This window comes from Tachysurus vachellii, chromosome 12 (genome assembly GCF_030014155.1).
Source record: "Tachysurus vachellii isolate PV-2020 chromosome 12, HZAU_Pvac_v1, whole genome shotgun sequence".
In the NCBI taxonomy this organism is placed as follows: domain Eukaryota; kingdom Metazoa; phylum Chordata; class Actinopteri; order Siluriformes; family Bagridae; genus Tachysurus; species Tachysurus vachellii.
This window is the reverse complement of record NC_083471.1, coordinates 5,715,379-5,733,432: the sequence shown is the minus strand read 5'-3', so window position 1 is coordinate 5,733,432 and position 18,054 is coordinate 5,715,379. Positions and strand designations below refer to the sequence as shown.

General features: G+C 39.4%; 1 protein-coding gene across 2 annotated transcripts in view; it reads left to right on the top strand.

Annotated features, from left to right (window-relative positions):
* Positions 1 to 14,671, top strand: part of wasf1 (WASP family member 1) — a 70,152-nt gene extending 55,481 nt beyond the window's left edge. For both annotated transcript variants that reach the window (XM_060884101.1, XM_060884102.1), the window contains exons 6-10: positions 7,469 to 7,525; positions 8,751 to 8,917; positions 9,225 to 9,395; positions 12,346 to 12,893; positions 13,258 to 14,671. In XM_060884101.1, coding sequence (XP_060740084.1) covers positions 7,469 to 7,525; positions 8,751 to 8,917; positions 9,225 to 9,395; positions 12,346 to 12,893; positions 13,258 to 13,415 — 1,101 coding nt within the window. In that variant the 3' untranslated portion in view covers positions 13,416 to 14,671. The remainder of the gene's footprint in view (positions 1 to 7,468; positions 7,526 to 8,750; positions 8,918 to 9,224; positions 9,396 to 12,345; positions 12,894 to 13,257) is intronic.
* The last annotated feature ends 3,383 nt before the right edge of the window (positions 14,672 to 18,054 follow it).

The window sequence follows — 18,054 nt, the reverse complement described above, 5'->3', positions numbered from 1 at the left end:
AGCACCCTAGCTAGCTATCTTTTTCTCCCTCAGTACTGAATACAGGTGTATTTAGCATACCGCTAGTGCTCTCACTGCTCCCTTAATGCGCTAGTCATTTTCACATAAACTAGCCTACATCTTTCAAAGAGCATGACATGATGGCAGCCATCTACATTCAATCAGCCTCAGTGCCGAGACAGGAGCAGGGGAAAGCTATTCGTTTTCATTAGATTAGCTCTGTGTGTGGGAGAAAGAGGCCTTGTATTAGACAGCATTGCATTAGAGTGGAATAGATTAAGTTAGCGCATGAGTGATAGGCGCAGTGCTGGTGAAAGTGCTGGACGCAGCGGTCACATCCACTCTGTCCTCGCTCCTCATTTTCACGTATATCGGTGCTGACACACTGTCTGGGGGTTTCTTTTCTCTTCGCTTCTTTTTTTCTCACAGACACACACACACTGTTACACGTTGGAGTAAAATGGCTAGGAGGATAAATCGGAATCATTCGACTGATCTAAGAGACCCATCTACTTTAATACTGATGCATTTTGCCACTTTTGACTTATTTTTTTAAGATTCATATTATCATCGACGACATCACTGGATGTTAAAGATAAACCTAAGATAAAGATAAACTAAGCTAAATCTTAGTTTAAAGGCAAATTTTCTTCATAATCGGGTTCATATGCTTATCAGGTTCACAGAACACAGCTCATTTGCATGTAGCGACGCCCACAAAACCCCAAAAAAGGTAAAGAAAGCTGGGAGAATTAAATGAGCAATCAAGGTAAAGTCTGAAAGGAAGAAGTGAAATTTATTTGACTCACTTCTGTGTAAATAATTATAATAATAACAGTAATAATAATAAATAATAAGAAGAAGAAGGCTTTAAATCTTCTCTCAGCTGCAGTGTTTGTGTACAGCTTGAAGCTGCAATATGCGGGCAGATGATATGATTTAAACTCAAGTGTTTACAAAAGAAACGTAGCTCGATATCCAGCTTGATAAATGAGTCCTTTTTATCGACAGCCATCTCAGTTTCCACATATTCAAAACCACAAGAATACAAAAGAATAGTAAAATGTTCCTCATAATGAAATGGACTAAGATCTCACTAGAAGTGTCTTGAGCTGTTCTTCTTTCCATGATACACATCACCAAATATTGATTATTATCGCCTAATTTATTATGTTTGATTCTGAGGAACTAACCACTTGTGTGCGTGTGTGCGTGTGTGTGTGTGTGTGTGTGTGTGTGTGTGTGTGTGTGTGTGTGTGTGCACATAGCAGTGGGAACCCTGGAACTTAATTGACTTTGTATTTTGTGGTGTAAACCCTGATTGAAAGATCACGCTGATGCTACTTATTACTCCCTAGAATGAGTACCTACTGACATTTACATTACATTGATGAAACTGACAACAGTGTCTCTCTCTCTCTCTCTCTCTCTCTCTCTCTCTCTTCCTCATTCTCTAACTCTCTCTCACTCTCTTTCCCTTATATTCTCTCTCTCTCTCTCTCTCTCTCTCTCTCTCTCTCTCTCTCTCTCTCTCTCTCTCTCTCTCTCCCCCCATTCTCTCTCTCTCTCTCTTCCCCATTCTCTCTCTCTCTTCCCCATTCTCTCTCTCTCTCTCTCTCTCTCTCTCTCTCTCTCTCTCTCTCTCTCTCTCTCTCTCACTCTCTCACTCTCTACATGGCTGTGTAATAGGACAATGTTGCCAGATCATGGATTAATATACACTTGTTATATTTTAAAACACATTTACATAGTAAGTAGTTACATACACACAATAAAAGCCATTGGACGAGATGAGAAAGAGCTAAGAATAAACGAACAGTTCAGTTTCACCCTCATTAAAACCAATCCGTCCTAATACATACTTCTAGTGTGTCACACAAACGTATTCTCCAAGACTCACATGATCACGTCGGCTCCGGGCTGTAAATCAGCAGTTACAGTGCATGTCTATCAGACCTGCCCCAATCCCCCACCCACAGTTACCATGGCGATTGCACCTCTAATTCAGTTAGGGTCGTATCAAATTCTGAGCGATTACAAGCTGACCAAAGCTCTATATGTACATTTTATTGTAGAGTCATGATCAGATTGATTAGTAAGGTTTGACATGAGTGCTTCCTTTACTTACATTATATACTTACATACTTGTATGGGTGGTATGGGTTGAGGTATGGGTGGGTATGGTTGTGGTTAGGTGTTTGTGGGTGTGGTTAGATGTTAGTGAGTATGTCTGGGTGTGGTTAGGTGTATGTTTATGGTGTTAAGTGTGGATAGGTTTAGTGTGTGTGGTTTGGTGTATGGAGAGGTGAGAGGGGACGTGTCTGTGTGGGATATGGTTAGGTGCGTGTGTGGTTAGGTGTATGTTGAGGGATGGTAGGGGACGTGTCTGTGTGGGATGTGGTTAGGTGTATGTTGAGGGATGGTAGGGGACGTGTCTGTGTGTGATATGGTTAGGTGTGTGTGTGGTTAGGTGTATGTTGAGGGATGGTAGGGGACGTGTCTGTGTGTGATGTGGTTAGGTGTATGCTGAGGGATGGTAGGGGACGTGTCTGTGTGTGATGTGGTTAGGTGTATGCTGAGGGATGGTAGGGGACGTGTCTGTGTGTGATGTGGTTAGGTATATGTTTGTGTTGTGCCTCCTGTTTGGGTGTGCCTCCTGTAGAAGACTATCATGTGACTATACACTACTCTCCCATACTGAAGCATAGAGTTACTATGACTATGAAAATCTCTCTAGAGCACACGTGAACTTCCGTAATATTCTTTTAGCTCTTTACTATCCGTCTCTACCGATTCCATGTAGCTCTGTGTTCTTTTCAGCTTCTGTGCCTCTGATCTCTTCCTGTCTCTTCTTCTCTCTATGTTCTCTCTCTCTCTCGGAGTCTGAACAGCTTGAGGTGCCTTATCTAACTTTTCTGCAGGGTTTTATGGGTAGCCCCCATGAGCTTCTTCCTTTCATGCCTGAGGTAAGACCGTAAACAAACCGCTTGGAAACAAGGAACAACAGATTCCGTAAGCCTGCTGCCCAGTTCCCACTAAAATCCTAATCCCTGAACCCATTAACCTGCACAGTAATTACCACCCACTGCAACATGCACTTCTTCATTCATGCTGTCTAATTAGGAATATCTCAAGCATATATTAATTGTAAGGGTGTAACGATACACAACAGCAATACATGTTTTCTATACTTTCTTTACGTTCAGTATTATAAATGGACCATAACGCGTGATCTGTTCAAACTCTTTCTTTATAGATGTGTTTTTTTTAATCCTATGTTCTTCTGCAATGAATATTAACTTCCCAATCACTGCGCTGATCGTCTTGTAGCACGGAATAAATAAGTGTGTTGGTGTGTATTAGCACTATAGATGTATATAATGGTCCAACACTCACTGTCCTTCAGCCTCATAACTTACCAAGAAGAAGTTGTTCACCAGACTTTGATGATTTGAGGGAGTTTTCCGGTTTCCGCTCCCTGCCGAGTGTAACCATAACCATTTCCACTGATGTAATAGACTATACGCTATAATATATACACTACACTCTTAAAAGCAATAGTTCTGTATAGAACCTAAATTGGTTCTTTCGCTTGCTTCATATAGACTTTTATAAATAAAGTTAAAACAAAGGAGTTCTTTTAAGAACCATTTGGGGAACCAAAAATGGTTCTTCAATAGCGTCGATGAATGAAAATAAAACCCATTTTTTGGTTCTTTCTGGCATCTTTCATTTTAAGAGTGTATACAATTGCAAGGAATCACTATCGTATTTTCCGCACTATAAGGCGCACCTAAGAGCCTTAAATTATGTGTGCACTGAGTTCCAAAAATCTGTAAAAAATGTTGTTGTGCGACTTTGGTAAGCGCTCCGCTTGATTGAGGTAGGTATACTACCGGTATGTTGCAAAACAACATTTGTGTCTTCCTAACCATTATGCGCTCCACACTACAGTCCAATAGGTGGCGGTAAATGCACCTTAAGTTGGTTTGCCATCCGCCAATAAAAATCAGAAGACGAAGGCAACATTTGTTTGTCTAAGGACCCCCGAAAATGGCACCAGTGAAGAGACATGCTTAGGACGCACAATTCAAACTACAGGCTATCAGTAGTGAATCAATCTCAATGAATCAATGAATCTATGGTTCGGAAGTGGAAGAAGCAAGAAAATGAACTGTGCCAAGTTAAGGAGACACAGTAGATGAGGACTTTGATGGATTTTTGGGAGAAGATTGATTAAAAAATAATGTGTGTATAATAATGTGTCCGTTACCTTTTTTATAGGCCGTATGTTTTAGCATGCGCCTTATAATACGGTGCGCCTTATGTATGGGTTAAGTACAGAAATAGACCCCGTAATTGAGACTGCGCCTTATAATTCGGTGCGCTTTATAGTGCGGAAAATACGGTATTTTTAAGAGTGTAGTGCACGTAGGCTTGTGAAATCAGCTTATTTAAAAGAAACATTGATTAAAGCTTGAATAAATTGAAATGCTTGTTTCACCTTACACATGTATAAGCGTATACGTATTTTAACCTCATATTAAATGAAATACACCGTATTGTTACACCTCTACATGGTTATCTATCCAGATGTATCGACAGCTGTGTAACTAAGTGCTATTTCATGTTACAGAAGGTCTTTATTGTAACTCAAAACCCAGAGAATGATACAGTAATAGTCCAAATGTTCTGCTCTTTTCTTCTGATGTTGCGGCAGTAACGTGAGCCAGTAAATCTGGCACGGATTGCATGAACGCAGGCCAAAATCAGAGTGTGAATTTTTATTCATTTACATGAAAGACAGTGTGCCTGCAAAGTGGTTCGGTTTAATACAAATTTGATTTCATTTCATTTCAGCCCTAATTTTTTGCCATAAGTTCAGATAAATTGCGATTGTCGTGTTGCAGGTGATCTACAACGAATAATTACATAAATAAAGTCATAGCCCAATGTTTAATAAGGTGTTTGCTCGGGGTTACTGGAAATGATTTGGATTTTAAAGAGACTCCGAAAAGATTTGTCTGAAATGTTTTATAATGGTTTATAATTCTGTGTGAATGCTGTTTAATGCATTGAGTCATATTGTAAAACTGTATGAGGTTTTTACATGAATATCATCTTGCAATTCTTCCAATTTTGCTTTTACAGCAAAATGTTTGAGGTCTGTTACCTCACTATCCCGCCCTTTAAAATCCTTATTCAGTGTGAAATCCTCCTTCTTTTCTTTATAGTAGCATGAAATTGTGACAAATACAATTTGGATTAATGTAGAACTTGAATAAATTTTGATTCTGATCGTTCATTCAGCCATCAGGTCAGAAAAAGTTCGGATTCGGGCCACTTTTGCTTGCTGTGTGAACAAAGTCCAGACACAGTAGATAAATAAACAACCAAAAAGAGAAACATCCTTTGTGAAGCGTACGTATTTACATAACACGTCTCGTCTCGAATACGAGCTGAGGTGTTAGCATGAAGGTGGAGATGACTGAGATATTAAATACACAGTTACAACAGATGTATTTAATATTTAGGAAAACATTTATTCATTTACATTCCCTTTATAACGGACAGAAAATACAACATGCACTGAACATCTTACGTGATATGATGAGTGTGTTGAGTGTCACTTTGACTCATCGCTCTCGATCTCTGGCGCACCGTTCTTCCATCCAAACCGCTACATGCAAGTCACATTACTAATATTTTAATACTACAATATTCCATTAAGTACCTTTTCCAATACTACAAATTATTATGATTTAAATAAATTAGGCCTTACTCAAGTAATCGATGATGGATTAGTAAAATTCCTGTTCAGAGTTGTTTTAATATTATTCCATGCATACTACATCCTCTCATCATGGAGTTTAATAGGAACCTGTACTAGGAATCAGCCAATCATATGGCAGAAGCACAATGCAGAAAATTATCCAGATAAAGGTCAAGAGCTTCAGTTAATATCCACGTACAACATAAGAGTGAAGAGAAAATGTGATCTTTGACCGTGACATAAATGTTGGTTGTTGGTTGCCAGATATTATATTGATTTCTGGATTTTTCTGGAGCTCACAGTAAGGCTCAAATAGACACTCTTTACAGACATGACGAGCAGAAAAGCAATTCAGAAATCACAACACACCAAATCCTGAGGTTCTAGTTTGTTCTCCTGATGTGGTTTCTAGCATCTGTCTGAAGATTTGACGTGTTATGCTTTTCTTCTCACCATGGTTGTATAGAGTGGTTGGAATCAGTCTGGCTGTTTTCCTTTGACCCACTTTCTCATCAACAAGGTGTTTTCACCCACAGAACTGGATGTTTTTGTATAGTAATTTTCTATGTAATTTTTATTTCTATAGCGCTTTTTAAATGGACGTGTTTGTGTTTATCCCTAATGAGCAAGTCTGAGGTGACTGTGGTAAAGAAAAACTCCCTTAGATGGATGAGGAAGAAACATTGAAGGGAACCAGACTCAAAAGGGAACCTCATCCTCATTTGGGTGACACTGAAGGGTGTGATTATAAACTATTATAAACACCAGAAAGCATTATTATGAATGATGTCCTTTCTATAGTAATATACAGTCTGACGATTGTGTATTGATTAGGAGCTTGTTGTCCGTGAATACCACATGTAGTGGGTAGCTTCTTGAAGCGTAAAACTGAGCAGGTTCATCTCAGTGCCTCGGTAGTATTGTATGGTTTTTATGTAGTGCTGTGTAAATAATACAGACACTCGATTGGGTCGGATGAATGGGATCCGGTTGAGTTCGGTTCCTTTCAAGGTTTCTTCCTCGTATCATCTCAAGTAGAATCTGAGAAACATTTCCTCATCGCCGTCACCTCATTACGGATCATTTTAAATTTTAATGTTAAACTTTATTCATTTTGTTCAGAATTTAGTTTGTTTTCTGTAAAGTTGCTTTGCGACATGGTATTAAAAGCGTTATACAGATAAAATCAAACTGAATTGAACAGCACATCTATGCCGCAGAATCACAGAGATCACTTTTTTCTTCATTCTGATTTTTGATGTAAACATTAACTGAAGCTTTGGACTCGTATCTACATGATTATATAAACTACGATGCTGCCACATGACTGATGCGTTTGTGTATTTGTTCCTTTTGTGCATTTTTTTTTCTGTGCATTCTTTCTGTATTCTGTAAAAATCCTTTACATTTTGTTGACTTAAAAATTTCTGCTTTTCTTTAAATCCCAGGAGTCGCAAAATATTTCTTTGTTTCGCCCCGAAATGTACAGTTTTAATGCTGTCTCTTATTATTTATGTTGTACAGCATTCATCTTTTAACATATATATATATATTATTTTTTCCAGCTTTCTAGGATGCTCATGCTAGGCTCTGCAAGCATGATGTGTTTATTTTGTGTTTGGCCCTGTGGCACATTGTTATACATTACGTTATGATTAAGCATGTGGTGCTTTTCTTTTTAATTTCTTCTTGTAGTTACAGGATCCTCGCTTGTATGATCAGGTCTATAAGTATTTAGACCTCCCAGGGCAGGTATGTGAAATAGAGACTGTATGATATATGTGTAGACTTTTTCTAAATAGCCAGTAAGGCATCTTACATCTTTACAGGGAACAAAGGAATCTATGGCTGTTTTTTGTTTTGTTTTGTTTTTTTTTCACGTTACTTAAGATTCAATCCATATTTTCAGGCGAACTAATTACCAGCTATTATTCAGGGTGATCTATTTGAATATATTTTGTTTTCTGCATGAGACACTGAGACGGTCTAAAGATATCGTGTCAGGTATTACATCAGTGATTTGTATAGGTCCTAATAACAGATTTTAGTAAGTGCCAAAAATCATCCCCTGAGATATGAACAAATCAAATCAAACAGCAGAGTATGGATCATCATGACTCCTGACAGTCATAAACAGACTCCTATTATAAGCCATATAGATTTATTTGTTTCCTGTGTGTTCCTCTGTGTGTCTGTATTAATAAGCTGTGGCATATTCCGCACCGTGTGTGTGTGTTTCTTTGCGGTGATGGCTGCACAACTGACCCTGCTTTATCTCCTAATGGATGAAGGACTTTGCTCTTACTTTGCATGTGTGTAAATCCTCCTTCTGGGCTAAAAGGACAGGATCAGAATAGTCAATGTGTGTGTGTGTGTGTGTGGGTGTGTGTGTGTCTGTGTGGGTGTGTGTGTGTCTGTGTGGGTGTGTGTGTGTGTATGAGGTGTGAGTGTCTGTGTGTGTGTGTGTGTATGAGGTGTGAGTGTCTGTGTGGGTGGGTGTGTATGGGGTGTGTGTGTCTGTGTGGGTGGGTGTGTATGGGGTGTGTTGGTGTGTGTCTTTGTGTGTGTGTCTGTGTAGGTGTGTTTGTGCGTGTGTGTATAGGGTGTGGGGGTGTGTATGGTGTGTGTGTAGGTGTGTTTGTGCGTACACACTAACATACTTATAAATGCACGAGAAGAAAGGTCTAGAGGAAGTGCATTTTTAGCGATACACAAATCAGCATAAAAGGTCAAGAGTGCAGAAGTGTAGATTTGATTCGATATGACACATACAGATAAACTGTGGATGTGAATATCTCCTCCTTTCTTCTTTGCTTTCCTCCGATTTCTCCTTTTTTTTTGCTCTCTACATTTAAAACACTAAATTCCCCAAATTCCCACCACCTTCCCAACTCCTTATCCTCTTTTGCAGATGATTGTTTATATAACTGTTGGTCCATTTTGTGATGATAAAATTACTCTGTGTCTCTTGACTCAGCTAAAGAACATCGATCGTCCTGCAGAACCAGAGAAAGTACCACGAGCTCCTCATGACCGCAAAAAGGAGTGGCAGAAGCTGGCTTTAGGGGCAGAGCTGGCAGAAGATGACAATGAAGATAAACACAAAGATGCTAGCAATGGCTTGGCATCCTACCATGACCAGAGGTGTGTGTCTGTCTGTGTGTCTGTCTGTGTGTCTGTCTGTGTGTCTGTCTGTGTGTCTGTCTGTGTGTCTGTCTGTGTGTCTGTCTGTGTGTCTGTCTGTGTGTGTGTGTGTGTGTGTCTGTGTCTGTGTGTCTGTGTGTGTGTCTGTGTGTGTGTCTGTGTGTGTGTGTGTGTCTGTGTGTGTGTGTCTGTCTGTGTGTGTGTCTGTGTGTGTGTGTGTACAATATATAAATATTTAACTATATTAATCATGGTGTGTGTGTGTGTGTGACTCTCCTTTTTAATTTGGTTGTTTTACCATTTTCAGGCAAATGTACATGGATCATTTGGATGGTTCGTTCTCTCTGGCTGCTTTGCCGTACTCTCAGATGAGCGAACTGCTCAACCGCACAGGAGAGCGCATGTACGGACGACCTCACGAGCCTCCACCACCTCCACCGTCACACCCTGCAGACATCAAGCCTGCCTCCGCCATCAGGTACACACACACAGACAGTGCTATAAAAATGTATTTGCTGATTTGTTCATTTTTGGCATATTTGTCACACTTAAATGATTCATATCATCAAGCAAATTTTAATACTACACAAACATAACATGAGTGAAAACAAAATGCATTTTTTCAGTGATGATTTAAAAAAAAAATACCAAGTCTTAAATATATATATAAGTGCAAACACACACACACACACATTCCCTCACACCTTAGACTTTAATGTCACATTTCCATCTGCTGCCTTCTATTTATAATTTATACATACATTATTCAGTGAAAATGCCTTTTCTTCCCAAACAGTTTCTTCACCTATTGAAAATCTCTTATCTTAGCATTTCAGACGTGATATTGCTGGTTGGAGGCTGAACAAGAACATAACTAAAGCTGAAAGGTGTATAAAATGACTCACTTTATATCCAACTGTGCTTCATGAAAACATAAAGTAAACTGCGATCTTTATTTACTTTCCCTCAAATTGCTGATTCCACAGAAAACGTACCAAATTAATCTTTTGTACTTATTCTGTCTACTGGCTTTACTGCTATTTTTACACCACCGATAAAGGACATTTGTCCCCATAGTCCTGTTTCTCCGGCAACCTTGTGTACAAAAGGAGTCTTTCATGGCACTTCTGTCCTTGTTTAGCCATTGTGGTCACGTGATCTAAACATGGCGGACATCCTGGTAGGAGACGGACAGATATTTCTGTTGACAGATCTTTTTGAAGAGTTCTACTCTGGTAATTACACAGTACTGATGCACCCTAGATACACTGAAGGGCAGGATCAAGTATCTGGGGGCAAACTGTAGGTATATGCAACCGTCGATGAATGTTGGTAAAAATTCCTGGGTTGGAAATAAGCGCATTGTAAATGATTTGGTTGAGCAAAAAAAAAAAAAACATCCACTTGAACTTTCTTGAAGACGGGATAAACGTCGAGAGCTTGGTGTTGGAGCTTGAGCTGCTAAGGAGTCGTGTAGTTTTGTTTTAGAAAGCAGGGTTTATGAGAATACACATGGTGGCTTTGCAGATGCAGCATTTATTGTAAATGCGCTCGTTGGAGGGAAGAGAGACTGTGGTGATGTGCTCAGCTATTTTCACTCCCCACAGCAGGATCTTGTGGGCTTCAGTTGCAAACCAAACAGCTGCATACAATGCTCTCTGAGGTCACCTTAGGGAAAAACAAAGGCTTGCTCTTCTCTGTCTCAGGAAGAAACCTAGAGAAGAGATTTTAAACTAGAGATGAGATTCAGCTGAGGTTCTCTACACTGCTCATCACAAACATCTTCTCCCCGGTGGATTACGCCGTGTTGTGTACAGCTTTCTCAAATATCCCAGGCATAAACATCTGGGATTTGTTGATTGAATAAATATAAGAGTGGTTTGAATGTAATTTGTCTTTGCTCAGGAATTTTGCCATGTTGTATAGATAAATACTGTAACTAATGTACATATGGGACTGAAGTCAAAAATGTGCTGCTTTTACACAGAATGGACCAAAACAACCAAAAATGTCCTTTTCTGCAGGCCAGTGATAAATAAATAAAAACGTACAAAGCACTGACACTGGAGACTCCTTCTATAAATGATAAATAAGCTTACTTTACACAAAGTTTTACCACAGGTTTGTGCGGTAAATACTTTATTGCCCCTCCCCTAGTAGATATTAGACTACTACAATAATTTTTAGACATTTTGCATTAGACTTCTGCATGAACTTTGCAAGTAGTCATGTAGAAGCTCTACCCCATTTTCCTCCATCTTACATGATGAATCAGGAAGGAAGGAAGGAAGGGTTCTACTCTGGAATGAAGGGAGGAAAGGAAGGAAGGGTTCAGCTCGGAAAGAGAGGGAGGAAGGAAGGAAGGTAAAATAAAGAATGCAGACTCATGTAGACACACTGAACAGCAGTTGAATATGTGTAAATTTTAATCATTAGGCAACCAGTTATTTGCTGTTTAGTGTCACAGTGCATTGACTCCATAAGGCTTATAAATCCACAATCCAACTGAGTTTTTAAGATTGCACAGTTTATCATTTTATACCCTTCCCTTTTCTCCTTAAACCTGAAGCAGAAGTGGTGGAAATCTGTCCTTTCTGATTAAATGGTTTATTACGATTTTGTTTAAAAGAGAAAGTTGAAACAATCAGTATTGCAAAATCCTTCATCACCATATCGATATTAATATTCTTTGCTTTGTTCAGTAATAAATTTTTTAGGCTTAGTCAATATGGGACATCTTGGTGTTCAAGTCCCTGTCATTGTTACTATAGCAACGATTATGTATTAGAATTATCAATGAACCTGTGATTTATAGGAAACATAACCAGAGCTACTGTCAGAACTGCTGTCATAAAATTTATCAATAACTTATAAACAAACCAATTCAAGACCTCAACCATGTTGTAGTATAAATGCTAATAATGATCAAAACACCAAAGTATTTCTTTTTAAACATGTCAGTTTGTCATTACTGTATCAGCTGCACCATTTTCTTCCTAGCTTGGCTTTGTAGCACGGCTTGACCCAATTAAAAAGATGATTTATACCTTTTACTCTCCTCCCTCTTCTAATCATGCTCTCTTTCTCCTTCTGTTTTATATAAGACAATAAAATGAGAACAAAACTCTCAGAGCGATACAAGCTGAGATGTTGGTTTTTCCTCCATCTCTCACACTGTTTCACGACACTCACGTCGATCTTTTCCAAACCTTGGTGAAAGCTGGATAGAAAGAAAAACATTTTTTTATAACATCCTTATCTAAATTACTTGATGAATTCAGTGATGTTGTGTTCAAGGTAGAGAGTTATTATTAAAGAACTATTATAAACTGAATGTTTTTGGTACTTTAGAAAAAGATCAAGATCAAAAATTCAATAAATCAACTCAACATAAAATTATCCATGTTTTTTTTTTTTTCTTTCTATAGCTCCAGTTCGGGTTTCTCCGACAGTCGTCCTCAATCTCCGGCCCGCACTCCTGTGTTCTTGAACCCCAATGCTCCACCCCCTCCTCCTCCACCACTTCCCCCACCCCCTCCTCCTCTCCCATCCACCGTGTCAGGCTCAAGCATGCGCAGTACACAGCCTCCCCCAATCCCGCCATTACCTTCCCAGCAACCCCTTGCTATCCCCCCTGCTCCTGCACCCCTTCAGATTGCCCCTGGTGTATTACACCCTGCCCCTCCTCCTGTGGCTCCACCTCTTCATTCTTCCCCAGCCCGACTACAGCAGGACAAAGTCTTGCTCCCTGGCTTGGGAGATGGCACCGTCTTACCTCCTCCTCCCCCACCTCCTCCTCTGCCCCACCCAGGGGCCAGAAGCTCCCCTCCTTGTCAGCCTCCAGGTCCACCCCCTGTGCCTTCATTCCCAGTTTCAACTCCACCCACTCACTCGGGTCACGAAGTCAAAAGACATCCATCAAACCTGCCGCCAATCAGCGACGCACGCAGTGTCCTATTAGAAGCCATTCGTAAAGGTAATAGAACTTTTTTCCCCCAGCAGATTCTCAGTAGATTATTTTGTCTGCTTTGGTAATATTCAGCCTTTTTTCAGGCATATTTATCACATTTTGTTTAGTCCTTTTGGACATATTAATAGATTGTTTATAATTTTTTTTCTTCACTTAGTAGCTTGTTTAGTCTTGTTTTAGCTTGTTTAGTCTGAATACACAATAGACTCTTTAGTCTGTTTTGGATGTATTTATAAACAGTTTATATATATACATCTCCCAGAGATGTATATATATAAGATATAAGAACATAGATCAAGAACAAGATATAAGAACACAGATCCCTTCAAATCTCTGAGTTATTCTGTTTCTGTGCCTCTTTCTCTCTCAGGTATCCAGCTGAGGAAGGTCGAGGAGCAAAGGGAACAGGAGGCTAAGCACGAGCGTGTGGGCAATGACGTAGCCACTATCTTGTCCCGACGCATCGCCGTAGAGTACAGCGACTCTGAAGACGACTCCGAGTTCGATGAGGTCGACTGGATGGAGTGAGAGCAAAGAAGAAGGGAACGAGAAGATGAATATCTAGGAGGGGATAATTAGAAAGAAATTACCATGTTAAAAAAAAAATTGTGTCTCTTTTTTTTCTCTGTCCTGCTTCCACGGTTCACAGTGTGGTATGTTGCAGGAAATTTTGTGTCTCCACAAAACATTCTACATTCACATTTCCAGCATTTGGCAGACACCCTTGTCCAGAGCGACTTACATTATCTGATGTTTATACAACTGAGCAATTGAGGGTTAAGGGCCTTGCTCAGGAGCCCAACAGTGGCAACTTGGTGGACCAAAGTGGTAGTCCGACACCTTAACCGCTAGGGCCCCACATCGCCAGTTGTCTTTTTTTCTGGATGTTTGTTCTCATGTTTTTTATACAACATAATTTAACTTATGTTGATATTCTCAAGGTTTTTTAACGATCCTCTTTTACAATTAATGGAAATAGCTCCCGATGTTGTAGCTCATTTCGAGGAGGGACCACAGAGATCCACTGTTTAGTGTTATGTAAAGGGTCAGTGCGCCTTTAGCATCAATTCTGAGGCAATGCTGCCACCATCTGGTTTATTATTATTTTTTAATTTACGTGTATAATGAAGACATGTTTAAATAGGCTGGTCTACATGAAATTATGGCATGGTCCTTAAAAAAAAAAAAAAAAAAAGAAAAAAAAAAAGATTGTTTTCATTATGATAAATTTACATATCTCTGAGCAATATGTACTGTCACTGTCTGTCTGAGTTAGTAAGAAAGAATAAATGTGGTTGAGATGCTCGTTTTCTGTTAAGATGAAAAAATGAAGTGAAATTCAGAAAAGAAAAAAAAAATGTAAGGAGTTTAAATGGTGCAGGGAGATTAGGGCAAGATGTTATGTTATGATATGTTACAGCAAGGTTCTAGCATTCAGAGGGTTCTACATGGTGTGTTTTAATCAATAAGGAATCAGACCACTGCAGTATCAACTAAAAAAAAAAAAACACATGGCCATACGTTTCTCCTTCTCCTGCCTTATGGTTTGTATAGACGTGTTGTTAAGTTGATGAATGTACTGTGCTGTTACTACTTTTTGCCTGCATTTCTAAACATTAGCTGTTTCTATGTTCCAGACAGGAAACTAAAAGAAGAAACAAAACAAAACAGAAAAAAAAAACCCTATAAATTTTAAGGTGTACACCTTGTAACTTATGTAACTGTTTAATGTAACAGTTCGCTTGAATTAATAAAAGCCAATGTTATGTTAAAAGCTTTCATGACACATGTATGTGTGTGTGTTCATAGTGGAGATAGTAAAATGATGCACTTTACCAGATGATGGTGCTGCAAGCTCAAAAAGTGGCCTAATGCTGCAGGTTAGCAGCTATGGGGTTTATTTCTGTATTTATTTATTTTAAGCTTCTTAGTTTGAATGTGAAAGCCAGTTATTTGATGAATCATTCATTTCAATTAGGAAAAAATAATAACTGACAAGTTTATCAAGTCGGGAGTCGCCTCACACCTCCAGGGTTAGGGGTTCGATTCCCGCCTCTGCCTTGTGTGTGTGGAGTTTGCATGTTCTCCTAGTGCCTCGGGGGTTTCCTCCGGGTACTCCGGTTTCCTCCCCAGGTCCAAAGACATACATGGTAGGTTGATTGGCATCTCTGGAAAATTGCCCGTAGTGTGTGATTGGGTGAGTGAATGAGTGTGTGTGTGTGTGCCCTGCGATGGGTTGGCACTCCGTCCAGGGTGTTTTCAGTAATGCTTTTCGTAGACATGCTCATGGGAATCCTGGAGTCTCAGGCGTCTCAGGCCACGAGTCAGATGTTGTACCAGCCCATCACACACTATTTAGAGATGCCACACAGCATGTATTTGGACTGTGAGGCAATTGTGCTAACCACAAAAACCCTCCTTAACCTCTTAAACCACAAAAGTCCACACACACAAGGCGGAGGCGGGAATCAAACCCCCAACCCTGGAGGTGTGAGGCGAACGTGCTAACCACTAAGCCACCGTGCCCCCAAATGGGATAATTTATAATATATATATACACACACACATTATATATATATATATGTGTCCTATGAATTGGTCTACATTTGACCTGCCCTTGTGGCAGAATTGTCAGTGGCTCACACTGTTGATGAAAGTTTCAGCAGGTGATGGAACAGCATCCTGAATCTTTAACTACTTGAAAGAGAACCTTAATTTCCAGAGGCTCCAAAGAAGCTAATCCTGTGCTTTGGCACCATACTTCTTTTTATGTGTGGAAAAAAAGCAATGGGCTATGTAAAAACAAACAAACAAAAATTCAGTGATACACAGCTAACAGATACACGCAACTCCAGATAATTCAGGTTAACTGAAGAAATTCTAGATCTACTTGGTTCTGTCACGTACGCAGGATAAAAACGGACCCAAACGCAGGACAGCTTAACAAAAACAGGGATTTAATAACTAAAAGACACAAAACAGTACGGAGACAACAGAAGACACTAGGATTCCGCGCTGCACAAGGCAACGCGGCTCAATTAAATAATACAAATAATCATGACACATGAGGGACATGTGTGCAGAGGCGGGGAGGAAAAGACAAGGGTGGGGCAGACACGTGAACAAGGAACATAAACAAAAGGCACATGGCCAAAGTCCGAGCAGAGTCCTGACAGGTTCACATTAGAAGTCATTTTTATGACTATTGTCATGCAAAGAACAAAAAAGCAACACTAATAATAATTGTTCTCTTTTGCCATAAAGATGTGATATCTAGGTATAAGTGGTATGAAGGAGAGAGCATGAGGTTTTTTAATCCAAAGAACACCAGCCCCGCTGTGAAGCATGGGGGTTGTAGCATCATGTTGTAGGGTTGAAGTCAAAATTTGGTCATGACACATGAAAGAGTTCCAGCAGGACAATGATCCTTAGCATACCACTAAAGGTGTAAGAAAACAGTTTAAAGACAAGAACGTGAAATTGCTGGAGTCACCATCAGAATGCGCTGACTCATCTGAAAAAGTTTGCCTGTGCAAGGAAGCTCACGAACCTGACTGAGTTACGGCAGTTCTGTCAGAAAGAATGAACTTAAACTCTGGTAAATTATTGCGAGAAGATACACTAACACTAGGCTACACTAAGAATGTGATTCAAGTTGAAGCAATTATTAGCAATACCATCAAATACGAACAACGTGCAGGTAACTGAAGTAACACAGGAGAGATATGAGATTGGATGTGTGTGAAATCCTTTGAGCTCCATCGTGCATGTAAAATCTTGGATAAAGTGTTGCTAAGATATTTAATTTAGTAGCATGATATCATTTATTAATGAAAGTATCATCTAAGGACAACGTTTGTGTGAATCTTTTCATATTCCCATTTTCATTAAGCATTAAAAGTTCACCTGCTCTGCGGGCTATAGCAGTACATTGCAGAGCTGTGGACAAAAAATTCAGACTGTTTTTTGTGTTTTCATGATGTACTCACTCAATTCTGTGTCAGAATAAAGAGAAGGATAAAGTGCTTTACTGAGCACTTCACTTGCATTCAGGCCTGCCTATGTTTCCAGGAAGAGGGGTGGTTAATCATCATACACACATGCACACACACATCTGTGCATGCACTATAAACTGCACCAGGCTCTGTGGATACATTAAGTGCTAAAAAAAAACCCCGGGGGAAATGCAGATATGCCTAATCACTGACCTTTGTTTGTGCTTACTCACTGAATTAGATTCATTTGTTAAAGAGCGCAATAATAGGTGTAAAGGTATAGACAGTAATATGTGATGGATTTAGTAAAGCATGTGAGAAATTGGTCCATGTGTTCAATTCTCTCTGCAAAAACAAAAGACAGAGATTTTTTGAGGGGGGGAATTTCTTTAAAACCCTAAAGACATTCCTCTACATTTATGAAATGCCATGTAAGAAGACAAACACTTTTCTTCTTCTATCTGTAGAGATAGAAGAGTGTGTTTTAGAGCTGCCCTGGCAAGGGTGTTGAATAACATACATAGCCAAGAAGAGCGTGGGATGAAATAAACTCTCATGACTGGATGGTTCACAGAAAATCCCACTATTTAAATCTTTTTGTTCTTAGCCTGTCAGTTTCTGAGACACCATGGGGCTTTTGGGTTAAAAATTAATATAGAGGTAGGGGTAACTGCTGGGACATTCACACACACACACCAGTCTCTAGAGTTTACACAGAATGGTGCATAACTGCATAAATGAGCATGTGTTCTTATTAAAATGGATGCTGAGTGCATATGCTGGTTGTGTGAGCGTAGTTAAAGGAACACAATGTTAAAGGAACATTGGTTTTATTATATAATAAATCACAGAGTTTGTTTTGGAGCTTTAGTGTTAGATAATATAAGTGTTTAGTTCATTTTCAGTACTGGGTTAGAAGACATTGTATGATTTACAATCAACTCAGCAGACTATACTTATCTAATGGTGCTCGATGATAACCAAAAATTATGGGGAGACAGGTGACCCATCAAGGTAGAAAATGGTAGAACCTCAACTTGCAGAACCTATACTATCTATGGATGTTCCTATGAAATCCAACAATGGGTTCCCCATTAGTAAAGACTTAAAGATAACCCACTCAAATGATAATCGAATAGAGGCTTAAACGTATTTAAATCAAAGTCCTGCTA